The 14,760-nt window shown below is 43.7% G+C and overlaps 1 protein-coding gene across 3 annotated transcripts in view; it reads right to left on the bottom strand.

Moving 5' to 3' along the window:
* Positions 1-14,760, bottom strand: part of usp43a (ubiquitin specific peptidase 43a) — a 92,524-nt gene that overhangs the window by 19,594 nt on the left and 58,170 nt on the right. For all 3 annotated transcript variants that reach the window (XM_010872980.3, XM_010872981.3, XM_034294401.1), the window contains exons 6-7: positions 14,508-14,652; positions 4,242-4,404 (exon numbers count right to left, since the gene is read on the bottom strand). In XM_010872980.3, coding sequence (XP_010871282.2) covers positions 4,242-4,404; positions 14,508-14,652 — 308 coding nt within the window. The remainder of the gene's footprint in view (positions 1-4,241; positions 4,405-14,507; positions 14,653-14,760) is intronic.

Here is a 14,760-nt window from a genome sequence, read left to right as displayed (position 1 = left end):
ACACGCATGCAGGCGCACAAACCGAATGAGGGGGCAAAGGGCCGAATAGAGTATTGACCACCTGTCACGCGTTGCAGCTTCTTAAGGACTTGGTCAGTTTGTGGCAGCAGAGGAGCCAGGGTAAGCTAGCTAGCTTGAAAGGTATATTTCAGAAAATAATCAGTTAATCCATAGTTAGCTATACTCATGGTTGGTATTACTAGGTTCATTAGCCTACGCGTTGCTTATAATAAATGCTATGACTGCTATTTTGTCTTCAAATCACAGACTACATCAGCTTTGCCAAACCGGTGCTGATTTAACAAAAGCACTTTAGCGAAAAGTACAATCATTGCGCAAATTGAAGTTGTCTAACCATAAACAACGATGTAATTTTGGCAATACAAAGAAGTGACATGTTTTTAAACATGCATATTTAACTAAGAGAAATGCATGTGTGCAGTCATCGATCTATTTCCCTGGAGTTCAGTCTGCGGGGTCAAACGCAGCAGTTTGAAGGATTGGATTGAAAGCACGGTCTGTCTACTCCACGCGCTCTCACTGGGTCGTCTGGCTCGTTTCCATATTTGACTATTTTCGTGACCAAGGTTATTTTCTTTCAGTCAGAAATTGCTTCTTAATAAAACACTCTCACATTTATCCTGTCATTGATCCCAACCAGACGACAAAAACGTCTATTCAGCCATGCTGTTTGTGTATGCGTGTTCAACAGTCAGCTGAGTGTCTGAAAGAGAGTGTGTTCAACTGTCAGCTGTATGGTTGTTGTGGTAACAACCAGTCGGAATTGATAGCAAGCGAAACTCTCTGAGGCTGATTCGGTAATGTGTTCAGTAGTAGCTACTTTTTGTGTTAATTTGTATTTTATAATTAAATATAAACTGAGCGGTGGTGGACAACTAGCTAGAAGGCTCTTTAGCACTTCATTCATTCTATCAAGCTGCTCATTAATGCCTTGGCCAGCAGCACTTATTGCAAAATGTTGCGCTACGCAGTTTCTGTTTTCCAGCCTATACATTTGCGAGATTAGGCTGGAACCTTTGGTGGTGTAAAGAATCCTTTAATAATGATGGAATACGCAATCTGTAGGGCCTACTAGTCGTTATGGAATCTCATTGGAATTGCTATTCATTAAATGTCACTGTGAGCCATAGCAATTTGAATATTATTAAAGATATCGTCAGGTATTGTTACGGCAAATATGCCTCAATTGTTGATTGCTTACGTGCATTTCTTATGGAATATAATAGGCTTCCCACTCTGTTTTTGTCAGGCAAAACTTGTCGTTACACTCACGCACGGTTACACAAAAATGATTGGTCAGTAATTGGACAACGATCAAGATGCGGAAGTTGTTCTTGGCACAAATGCACGTGGCACAGATTGCACTTTAACTTGAGGTCCAAGCCCTGGGTCGCTAACATAATGTAGTATATGATTCATGGGCCCATGGCTTGGCAGTGACCACTGACGATAATGATAACATACCGTTCTTCTATATGTGAGGGGGATAGGCATCGATTCTATCTATTATGTTAAGAAGTTACATTAAAAGTGTTGATTGATCATTCAGTATTGTTAAAATTGTATTTATTTAAAACGTTGTAATCATTCTTTGGTATCAGCCTTTTTTGGTCTCCCCAAAAAAGTGTTGAAAAATCATAATCCATCCATGTCTACTTACAACCCAATCCCCCCACCCCAAACCTATTTATTTTTTCCTGTTTTCACCCTCCATCTTCACCTCTTTGTCTTACTTTCTCTCAATCTTCATCTCTCCCTCTCTTTCCATCTCTGCCTCTCACCTCTCTCTCCCCACACACTGGATCCAGAAAAGCGAAGGAGATCAACTAATTCCTAGCCGTTTATAGGGGATTTTCCAATTTAATTGCCATTTATTTGGTTTCTCTCAGGCAAAAAACACTTCAACAGTAGCAAAGCCCGAACCTTCTGGCCCCCTGGAGCAGCTTCACTGCGGGGGGGGGGGGGGGAGTGACTGGCAGCATGAGCGAGAACAACAGAATAAGTGATGATTATAATCATTCTTTCATCTAAGCAAGCTTTTTCTTTGCTTAAGCTACCCTTCTCAGTCAATTGACTGCGCTTACCTTTCCAAGCCTCTGAGTTACTCAACGGGAAAAACCCTGGAGTCTATTGATGCATCGGTTGCTCTATCACGTCTTACATCCACAGCTGCTTCTGTTTTAAAGAAACTTCCCATTACTGCACGGTGACCTTCACACGCAAAAGAATCCGCTGATATTCAAGAACGTGAGCGAACGGGGGCCACGGATCGCGGTGTTCCATTGGAGTGAGAAGTTCCTTTAAGACAATCAAAGGAGATTGCCTTTAAAACCCAACGGTGAGTTAGAAATAAGCGAGACACAGCAAATGAAAGGAGCGAGCCTAGGCTACAAGGCATTTGTTTTACTTTTGACCTTCACTCGCCTCAGCAGATTGAATTTCATCAAAGGACTGTACTGCCGAATGTGTCTCCTCACAGAAATGGATGTTGGAACCAAGCCGTTTGGGGTACTAACGAATCGTGACACTCAGTAGATTCAGTGGGACTGAGGGTTGAATTGTTCCTCTGATGCACGCGAGCGTCAGAGGATCTGTTTGAAAGAATGTGTATCCATTTCGTTTTTTAATAAGGGGTACAATTAACATGAAATGTAACCTGCACTTGTGTCCCATTAACACAGTTGTCTATGCCTCCCAGGTTGACAATGCTCAAATACAGTCTGCCTTCATTGTTTTACAAACATTTCAAATGCACTGAAATTAGTATCGAATGCAATAAAACTAAGTACATGTGGTTTTCAAGAGTGCAAAAAATAACTATGGTAATTTTGGCTACGTACTTTGGATGGTGCATATATTCATCAATATCTGGACATATGGATAGAGGAAAAGTTGTCTTTTAAAACGCATCTTGATGAGCTAGTTAATAGGCTAAGAAAATTGGTTCTTATATTATATGCCGTCGCTACAGAGTAGGAAACAGATTATTCAATCATTGTTCCTACTGGTCCTCCTACTAATGGTGTTATCAAATACATGAGCACAGCTGCTGCTTCATTAAAGCTGTTAGATGCAGCTTATCAATGTACTGTTCTTTATTACGGGAGACAGTTTTAGTGCCCATCACTGCATGTTCTTTACTAGAGTGTCGGTTGGCCCTATTTAATGTCACCTAGGTCAATACATTTTGCAATGGTTTCTCTTAGTCCCCTTGTACCCAAGTCATTACTGATCTTTCGACATAAGAATTACTAAATCCAGTATCAGAGATGGATTAAACGGTCAATACTGAGTTAGGCAAATGAGCAGTTAGTTTTCTTGCACCTTAAATTAATTTCTTTGGGGGGGGTGTCTGATGTTTTAAATTAAAGACAATAAAGAAAACCGATTGAGGACCACATTACTGATGAATGGGTTTTAATTCAAGTATTTTCTTTCTGATTTCATTTTGTATTTCCTTTGGGTGTTTTTGTCATTCTGGAATTCAGGGCTTATCTTTAAAGAGACCTTGGTCTCAGTACATATGGTTAATTTAGAAGAATCTGTTAATACTAGACCAAAATTGAAAAAAGAAGAAAAGGAAAGAAAATCTAACAGCAAACCAGACCCTAATGTTTTGATGACTCAGTAATGTGACTTGGTAATGTATCATCCTGCTAGAAGTGGGAAGGAAGAATGATAGGACCATCACAGGAATAAATAAGGTATATCTGCCATGAATGGTTTGTGGCAGACTAAAGGGCTCCACAATATAACTCTGAGCACGTCCCCTTGAGCCCAGTGGGCAAACAATACTGCTGTATAAAGACATTGAAAATACAAAACCTTCAGCACACTGTAAAGGCTTTAAGATAATTTAAGTATGGGCTGACTGTTATTCTGGGACAGACGGGAAGCCAGGAGACTCTCACACGGAATTATTTAAGATCCCCTAAGTTTTAGAAGAAATTAAGAAGTTAGGGGAAACTGGGCAGGAATTCTAGATTCAAAAACTCCAGTCCTCGCTTCAAGAACGTCTATCCATGCTCAAGGATGCTAAGACATGGCTTTGACTGGGCTGAGTAGAAGCTGTCCTCCCATAGGGGTGAGATAGCCAAGACAGCAGAGGTAGCACTATAAAACCACTATTAAAAAAATGCATACTTTCATAAAAAAAACTCCCTCCATTCCACCCAGTCAACTAATCCACACTCCCACCCAATAAACCAATGGTGACTCACCTTACTGCCTGTTGGCCTGAACCTGCTGTGTTGCAAATCACGAGCAGCACCTTGGTGGAGCCACCGTAGTTCAGGAACTCTGAAGACAGAGTGGTCGAGGGGGGTAACCTTTGACCCTCTTGCCCAGAGGTGTAGGGGGAGGAAGGGAGGCTGTGGTGGTAGCCTGAAATAGAGAGGTTAAAGGTCAAGCCGGGTTCACCTTGACGGCAAGGTTCAGACAAAGATCAGACCCGACCTTCGTTTGAACTCTGAGAAACCTTTTACTGTGAAGATCAGAACACAGTGATGTAATAGCAGCAAGTTCCCCCGAAGCACTGTAACAAGTGACACATGTTAATTCGTTACCACACGTGAACATTGATTCACTGTAAATAATAGCTGCAGGGCGCTACATAAGGGTGTGAACCGCGGGCTGAACGTACACATCGTGGATGTTGACATTACAAAATGGATTTCATTAAACACACACAAACGCCGCAGAAGAATTAATCACTGTCTCTGAAACGTGACACACGCGTGTCCTCAGAAAGCCTGATCACTGAGGAGCGTGGCACCGAACCACGACAACGTGTCATGTCAGGCACTGAAGGAGACTGCCAAGGAAAAGGCCAGCACCTTGAGTCTCAGAGAACGTATTCGCCGGTGCATGGCCTTTGGTGAGGAAGTCCGTGAAAAATCACGAGTGTTCAACTTTACATGGCAAATTGGAAAAAAAAACGGAAAAACAATTCTGGGTTTAATTGATTCCCCTCAGACGTCACGATAACTGAATCATGTGGAGGTTGTTTTTCTATACCCAGCGGAGCGGCGCTTGCTCTTGCACTCTCCTCTCGCACTCTCCTCTCGCACTCTCCTCTCTCCGAAATGTAATTCTCACTGAGGTCAGAGGTCGAAGGCTCTGAAAGGCCACAGACAGTTTCATTTCAATCTGCAAGGCCGTGCAAGTTTAGCAACAGCAATAAGGCTAATAAAAAGAAAGAAAATACCAAGTATACAAACGCTTGCTTTTGCCACAAGGCAAATCTATTTCAATAACAGTCGGCTATTTGAAACACATACACACCTCTATGGCCTCAAATGACCGAAAAGAAGAAGTGCTAATATTAGATGTTTTTCTCTCTATTCCTGTCTCACTTTTTTTTCACATTTCTTCCTGCCTGTATATCTGCCTTTCTTCCTGTCTGTCTGCAGTTTATTCCAGAATAGGTCTGAGGGGACAACCCTTCCACCAGACTCATTCTCACCACTTCTCCCCCAGTGAGAGGTGAAGGAGCATCGCTGGAGTGTCTCTTCAGGGGTCGAGCTGTTTAATTACAATGCTCACACTCTCTCCCCCCTCCCTAGTTGATTCTCCCCCCCCTCCCGCCACTACAATCCCCTCTCTCCAAAGCTGTTCCGCCGACGCTTCGGGGTTGATCCCTGACCTCACTCCGATATGAAAGAGAAAATCGTGGTCTTAACAGTATAACTTCTGCAGGGAATGGCGTCCCTGTCTGGGACAGATGTAGAAGATCTAGATTTGCAGACAGTAGTAAGACCTACTTCTCCATGTTAGCTTAATTCACTACATTTTCATACAGCATTTTTAAACACCAGACATTTTCAAAAGGGTTTCCACTGTACGAACACCACTTTGGATGGCAACGGTTTGCCAGACAAGAGAGTTAGAGGATAGGAGTGTGAGATCACTGAAAGTGACACACACATAGGCCCACAAACACACGGAGACTCTACGCTCCAATAGCTTGGGAATATGCAAATAAAAAACATTTTACATTTTCAGATATGTGACAGATTTAGATCTATCCTGATAAATCAGGAAGCAAATCGGCAGCGTTAGTTCCGGTTCGGCAGGGATTAGAGTAATCACAGTTTTGTAGACGTGTTGACATCTTTTGCATTTCAGAAGGGGGGGTGCCATCCTAGTACTCTGTCCTAGTGTCATCCTTGTACTCTGTCCTAGTGTCATCCTAGTACTCTGTCCTAGTGTCATCCTACTGTCATCCTAGTACTCTATCCTAGTGTCATTCGACTACTATATCCTAGTGTCATCCTACTACTATATCCTACTGTCATCCTAGTACTCTATCCTACTGTCATCCTAGTATTCTGTCCCACTGTCATCCTAGTACTCTATCCTAGTGTCATCATACAACTATATCCTACTGTGATCCTAGTACTCTATCCCACTGTCATCCTAGTACTCTATCCTAGTGTCATCCGAGTACTCTATCCTACTGTCATCCTAGTACTCTATCCTAGTGTCATCCGAGTACTCTATCCTAGTGTCATCCGAGTACTCTATCCTAGTGTCTTCCTACTGTCATCCTACTGTCATCCTAGTACTCTATCCCACTGTCATCCTAGTACACTATCCTAGTGTCATCCTAGTATTCTATCCTACTGTCATCCTAGTACTCTATCCCACTGTCATCCTAGTACTCTATCCTAGTGTCATCCTAGTACTCTATCCTAGTGTCATCCTAGTACTCTATCCTAGTGTCATCCTACTGTCATCCTAGTACTCTATCCCTCTGTCATCCTAGTACTCTATCCTACTGTCATACCAGTACCATATCCTACTGTCATCCTAGTTCTCTATCCTACTGTCATCCTAGTTCTCTATCCTACTGTCATCCTAGTTCTCTATCCTACTGTCATCCTAGTTCTCTATCCTACTGTCATCCTAGTTCTCTATCCTACTGTCATCCTAGTTCTCTATCCTACTGTCATCCTAGTTCTCTATCCTACTGTCATCCTAGTTCTCTATCCTACTGTCATCCTAGTTCTCTATCCTACTGTCATCCTAGTTCTCTATCCTAGTGTCATCCTAGTTCTCTATCCTACTGTCATCCTAGTTCTCTATCCTACTGTCATCCTAGCTCTCTATCCTAGTGTCATCACTTTCAGTACCATTACACAACACTGTACTTTTGGGTTAACTGAGAGGAGTGCGTTAAGTGTTAAATAGTAATTCATCAATATATTATGTTGGAAGCCGGGCAAACCTGCATGCTACAGCACATACTTTAGTTTGATTCATGTAATTCTACTATTCCATTACCTCAGATGCTTGTTGTGCGTGTAAATGCTCAACCTGAATTATTATTATTAGAAAAAAAATCCAAATCTTTTACGGTTTGTGGTTTCCTTTTACTCTAATAATAATAGCAGTCTTGGGATGAGGGACTGATCTCTAGCACACTGTCACCTGGACAGGTGATCCCTGACAATTCTGTCCCAACTCTGTGCTAAAAATACCCAGGGTGCAGTGGGGAGGGAGAGAATGAGTCCCAGACGAGACAAAAGTCCTGACACTTCCCATGTCTTGGCTGCTGTCGTACAAGGACACCAAGGTTGTCTTCCGGTTGAGTAAATGACAGATGGAGTGAAACGGCAGGGGAGGGAGAAATATAGAAAAAAGTGAGAGGAACGAGAGTCAAAGGACACAGCAAGCGAGCAAGGCAGAGGTATAGAGTGAGGAACAGGAGGAGGAGCGAGAGGAGATAGAGAAAAGGAGAGGATACAAGGACAGGGAGAGAGAGAGCGAAGGAGGCCAGGAGAAAGGGAGTGGGAGAAAGAAAAAGAAATAATAGGGAGAAAAGAACCACAAGGAGAGAGAAAAAGACCTGCACCTGGTCCTGTGGTCTACTTCAGCACTCATCTCAGCCCCAACACACAAGGTACCAGACCTTTGACTCCTATGACTGACGCTCAGTAACCCGGCAACATGTCTAGCCAATTAGAGGAATCAAAGCCCTGAAAAAAGGTTTTGTAATTATATGACACGACAATAGAGAGTGAGATACCAAGGGCAGGAAGAGGAAGTGGCACTTCACTGATGGAATGCAGGAATGTGATTCGTTCTCTCCGGGCACCACCCCAGTCGAACGCAAACGCCTTAACTAAACAACTGGTCGATCTCTCTGAAATAGGGTACCCTTTGATATTTTATGAAATGTAATCTTGGTTGTACATACCCATCTTGATCAATCCTCTTGGCTGTCCAACATACCACCAACAACAATATTTTTCCATCAATATGTAAATAGCCTTCATACTTGCCAGTCTCACTGTACGAGTGGTAGTCAGGACACATGCTCTAGGGCCCCAACCTTCAAGGGATCCCAAAACCAATTATTATTACTTCCAGCAGGGAGGTTAGCAGGTCCCCAACAAAAACATACTTAGGGGGGTAGTTGGTTAGGCCTGGCCCTGCTCGGGTAACACATAAACACAAACCACGGCAACATGTTTAGGATTGCAAGAAATGTGTACTCAAGCTGAATGTGGTTCTTTTTATCCCAGGGACCCTGGCACTTGGGCTCCTCATAATTGTGTGTGTGTGTGAGTGGGGGGGGGTCACATTATAAGGTGACAGGTCATGCCAGGTCATCCGCTGCTCAGGTGAACACCACCACTGTCCAACACAACATTCAACCACAATCTGGTCCCTGTCTGAAGCTTTCAGTGTACAGACAGGAACCTCACCTGCCTGAGAACGTCCATATCCGTCCATGTGTTCTTTGTGTAGGGAGATGAATACGGGAATATGCTGGTGAAGAGAACCCTTTGTGCGTGGGTCTGTGTCCACCTTACTGACAGATTCCTTTGTACACGTTTCTCCCATGGGGCAACACTTTGGTCACAAAGACTCTCTCTCAACCCTATCCCCCAACCTCACTGGGAGGGCAGACAACTCCCAGAATCCACTCTGGATCTTGACAGACCCTTCGTTAAGTCCTGGGACAACAGCCTCTTGTTTGTGACCAGAAAGTCAACGGGTTGGATGTCGAAGATGTTTTGGACATTGGATGTCTTTAATGTGTTGTAATAAATTGTTATTTCAACTGAGACCTGTTCAAGGGGAGACATATTTGGATGTTGTCATATCTGTTTAATGTTTCCTTGATGTAAGAGGGTTTTCTATCATGAACTCCTGGATTCTACAGTAGGCTAGCTCACAACATTTTCTGAATAACATCTGACCGATACACAGAAGGCTAGCTCTGTCACAATGTTTCCCTAACAACATCTGACTCATAAGGTAGGCTAACTCTGTCACAATGTTTCCCTAACAACATCTGACTCATACAGTAGGCTAACTCTGTCACAATGTTTCCCTAACAACATCTGACTCATACAGTAGGCTAACTCTGTCACAATGTTTCCCTAACAACATCTGACTCATACAGTAGGCTAACTCTGTCACAATGTTTCCCTAACAACATCTGACTCATACAGTAGGCTAACTCTGTCACAATGTTTCCCTAACAACATCTGACTCATACAGTAGACTAACTCGGTCACAATGTTTCCCTAACAACATCTGACTCATACAGTAGGCTAACTCTGTCACAATGTTTCCCTAACAACATCTACCTCATACAGTAGGCTAACTCTGTCACAATGTTTCCCTAACAACATCTGACTCATACAGTAGGCTAACTCTGTCACAATGTTTCCCTAACAACATCTGATTCATAGAGTAGGCTAACTCTGTCACAATATTTCCCTAACAACATCTGATTCATAGAGTAGGCTAACTCTGTCACAATATTTCCCTAACAACATATCTCATTAATGCAGTTGACAGGAAGGAGCAGACTGGATTTTCTTCCTGCAGGTGTGACACAAACACATGCCATTGTTATTCCGGTGTGTGTGACTGTGTCATTGTTTGTGTGTATGCAAGTGTGTGTGATTGTGTAAGTGTTTGTGTGTATGCAAGTGTGTGTGATTGTGTAAGTGTTTTCAACAGTAATCTGGGCTCTTCGTTTTGACTCCCCAGAAGGAGCCAATGGGTCAGATTTCCAGTTCCCTGCTGAGCTAACTTCTCTCATCTCAACATGACAAATCAGGAATACCCACTAAACCCACCATTTCAATTTGGGACTTTAATTAGCCGGAGAGCAGATGAAGCACCTGGAACCTTTCAGCCTAAGAAAATGAAGAATATTAAAAATAGCCTTTGTCCTCATTAGTAGCGGTGAAATGTCCACTGAAGGTCAAATAGTCCTTGTTTTACAATCCTTTTGGGGATTTTTGGTCCTCCCAAAACAGCAAAACATAAAAACACACGCAGAAATACCATTCCCAGCCACCCAACTGGCTGGTAGGTATGCTCTCCAATTCGTGAGTCACTCCTCTCTGGGCTACAGACGGACAGTCACACAGTTGACCCCCGGCCCGGACTCTTTATGAGTAATGACCCTATGTGGATGATCCAATTTCTTGTGTGTGTGTGTGTCTCAGTGCACTCAGTGCACGTGCACGTCATGGGCCGTGACAGGTTGATTCATACAACAGAGTGAAGGCTCGCCCCGGCATAGGTTTGAAGACGCCGCCGTGTCCACTGATTAGCCCGCATTTGCACAGCCCAAAAGAGGAAGGGAGAAACGGAACGAGGGAGGGCTCGGCGCAACGTCCACTGCAGGTCTCGGCGGCGGCGGTCTGATACAAAGCACGCATGTAAGCAAGCATCTGTTGTTCGTCTAAGACGAGGACAGGGAGCACTCCAGTGACAGGCTGTCTAACTCCTATAAGCCCCATTCAGAACAGGTACGAGCAGGACGCATGTCCTCCAGTGGATGAATCTGTGTCCACACGGCAGGGCGTGCGTGCAGACATCCCTGCCTCACTTAATCAGGACTATTTCCTCGCTGTCGTGAGAACGTCATAACAACACGCACCCGATAATGTATTAGCAAACAAATCCCTTTCTCAGGTATACTATTTCCTGCTCTTAGCTGCCGAAGCGCGCTGCTTCTTTCCCAATGGATCCACTGATTGCTATCACAGCCAGTGGTTCTGATTGAGCGGCGATAAGCTCCGGTAATTGGATCCTCAAGTCTGATCCAATAAGGAACACACCGGCCAATTACAAGACGGCAGGATGTAACAATATCTCATTGTGTCCTTTCCCTCCCCACAGCTCTTCAATGCTAACACACACACACATCCACACCCCCACACACACCAAAACGCACCACACACGACTGTTACTTAGTCCCCTATTCAATCTATTAAAGCAATGAAGGCCTTATTCAATGAAGCCGTCAGGAGTGTTTAATTGATGTGAAATTAAATCTCATTGTAATGGAGACTGTGGGTAGTTTGGATGGCACAGAGGTCTTCTGGGATGCATCAGAAAGTAATGGCGCGTGCAAACACACGTCACGTTGATTCTCGCCGGCTCGGCAGAGGTTTGTCATCGTTGGATTGGTAATTGCAGTTGTTCATCATTGGCGCCACATTGTGTATGAAACCCGATTGACAACTGGTTACTGCGTGCACACTGTTAAAGTTCCCATCAGTAAACGCACATGTTTGGGGGCTAAGGAGAAGGTCAGTGTTATATACATTTGGTCATTTAGAAGATGCTCTTATTCCCAATGCCTTATAGAAGCAAATAGGGTTAAAGATGCATTTCAAGCTGTAGGTATAACACATTATTTCCAGACACTTCCCATTTTGGGTTATACAGTATGAGTATTATGTAATTTGTATGTGCATAATCTGTAAGTATAATCGCCATCATACCTCAGACATGAGGCACATACTGTTTATCAGCACAACATTTTAGTTACTAGTCTGATGCTCTAACCGCCTCAAACTGAACTCTGGAACTCAAAGCCAGTTCCACTCCAATTTTTCATTGCATTAATCTGGGACTTATTCAGACCTGGGACACCAGGTGAATGCAATTAAAGATGAGGTAGAACAGAAGACCAGCAGGCGCTGGACCTCGTAGGGAGAGAGTTCAAGAACCCAGCTCTAACCTATCTTCCACCCTGCTAGGTGTTTAGAAGTTGAAAAGAGTGTGTCCATGTTTTGTGTGTCCATCAGCGCTAAAGAGTGTCAGAATTTTGTGTGTTCATCGACACTGAGGAGTGACAGAGTTGTGTGTATTTTTGAGAGCCAAGGAGTGTGTCTGAGTTGTGTTTTTCTGACTGGTAAAGAGTGGCTAAGAGATCTGTGTGTATGTCTTGTCTTGCTGCTAGTCTACTGCCTTGGTCTGATCACCCCTGTTAGCACTGTGACAGTATTTTCTCTCCCGTGTCTCCAAAAGATAAAGATATTGTTCTACCGCAGATGAACGGAGGAGCGTTAAAGTTTCATGACCCCTTTGAGCACATCATTGAATTATTGATGAGGCCCTTTTCAAGAGTTAAAGAGCGTTGATAAAACAGTGTTAAGGGGTTTCTTGTACTTGGTGTGTTGCTCTGAACGGAGCCCAACTTGTCCTGCCCCCCCCCCAGGGGAGAGTGGTAGGACAACTAGAAACAAATCAAATCAAGAGGTGAAATCATGTGTGTGTGTGCGCGTGTGTGTGTGCGTGTGCAGGTGTGCATGTGTGTGCGTGTGTGCGCGTGCCTGTGCAGGTGTGTGGGTGTGTGTGCATTGTATTACCCATTGCAATACTTCAGTTGGCCAGCTTGATTTCGCAAGCGTGTGTCTACCTGTGTGTATGTGAGTCCACCTACCGGTGTGCGTGTCCATATTATGGCAAGAACGGCTCAGATCAGCAACGAGAAATGACAGTACCTTATTACTTTCAGACATGAAGGTCAGGCAATCGGGAGCATTCCAACAACTTTCAGAGTTTCTTGAAGTGCAGTTGCAAAAAACCATCAAGCGCTATGATGAAACTGGCTCTCATGAGGAACGTCACAGAAAGAGAAGACCCAGAGTTCCCTCTGCTACAATGGAGTAACCAGCCCCAGAAATCTGCAATTATTTGCACCTCAGTTTGCAGGAACCTCAGTTTCAAGAGAATGCAGTTTCAAGGAGAATCATTCTTTCATGTTTGAATTGCTGCAAAGAGAATACTACTACAGGACACCAATAACGACAAGAGACTTGCCTGGGCCAAGAAACACGAGAAATGGACATTAGACCGGTGGAAGTCTGTCCTTTGGTCTGATGATCTCTGCATGTGTGATTCCCACCATGAAACATGTAGGAGGAGGTGTGATGTTGTGGGGGTGCTCTCTGGGTGACACTACCTGTGATTTATTTAGAAATTTGAGCTATGCTTTTTAATCGTTAGGCTAATAGTTGTTCATGTGGATTTGCACAGGTGAAAGAATGAATCAGGGATAGAGGCTTCTTGGATGTTCATTCAGCAGTCCTAGTACACATCTTCAGTTACACAGCTTTCGCCAGTGTTAGTGTCTCTCTCTCTCTCTCTGCTGATCCCCCAACATCTAACACAGTGGAAACTAAATCTCAACTAAAAACACACCTTGGTTCCTACAAATTCAAGGCACACTACGGCATTCTGCAGCAATATGTCATCTCACCTGGTTTGCGCTTAGTGGGACTATCATTTGTATTTCAAAAGGACCATGACCCAAAACACACTTCCAGGATGTGTCAGGGCTACTTGTCCAGCCAACAAATGCTCAGCATAGGTGGGAACTCCTTCAAGACTGAAAAACATTCCCGATGACTACCTCATGAGGCCTGGTTGGGAGAATGCCAAAAGTGTGCAAAACTATCATGAAGGCAAAAATATAGATTTATTTAGATTTTTGTCGAACACTTTTTTGGTTCCTACATAATTCCATATGTTTCTTAGTTTTGATGTCTTCACTACTACTCTAGAATGTGTAAAACAGTAAAAACAACGAAGTACCCTTGAATGACTGGTAGTGTGTATATATATATAATATATATATGTGTGTGTGTGTGTGTGTCTACATGTGTATATGTGTGTGCGTGTCTACTTGTCTGTGTGTGTGCACTGTACTACCCATTTCAATCCTTCATTTGACAAAGCTGTGGTTTCACAGGGAGGTGATGCAATGCTCACTCAATCTCATCCATGTTATGCCTGTCTGTCTGCCTGTTTGTCTGTCGGCCTGTCTGTCTGGGAGAGCCTTAACCTCATAGATTAAGCCCTCAGCTAGATATAAGGCTGTTAGTGACACTGCCTGACAGAACTGAATACCATTACAGCTGAAAATCCTGGATAGAAATACAGTGCCTGTTGTGTGGAATAGCAAAAATGGTTTCATCACCTTTCAACACTGTTCCATTGAAATTGAAACCGGTAAGCGCCTATAGTTATATATTGTTTATCTGAACAAATACCGTTCACTGTGCCAAAGCCAAATAGCTTCAGGCTAGCCTGACATAGACAGAGAAAGACAGAAAGAGATAAAAAAAGAAAGAAAGAAAAAACAGCAAGTTTCGTGTGAGAGAGGGAAAGACAGTCCTGGAGATTGAAAACTTAGGGGCTGTGGCTGTTGCCATGGTTACCTGAGATCCGTGTGGAGCCTCCCCGCATGTGGAGGGGCGGAGCCTGGAAGGCGTACACCACATCGCTCTCTGCAATGCTGGTCAGGTCGTCGTCATCGTGGAAGGAGCGTTGGAAGCCTGTGGTGTAAAGCTCCGACAGGATCACCTGGAGAGTGAGTCGGAGGGAAAGTGACACAAGAGGGAGAGATGAGGACAGACAGAGGAGAAGGATTGAGGGGATTGGTTTACCATAGTGGCTTAGCACAGAAGCATA

This window comes from Esox lucius, chromosome 9 (genome assembly GCF_011004845.1).
Source record: "Esox lucius isolate fEsoLuc1 chromosome 9, fEsoLuc1.pri, whole genome shotgun sequence".
NCBI lineage: Eukaryota > Metazoa > Chordata > Actinopteri > Esociformes > Esocidae > Esox > Esox lucius.
Note: the sequence above shows the minus strand (reverse complement) of the source record. Positions and strands in the feature narration are given on the sequence as shown.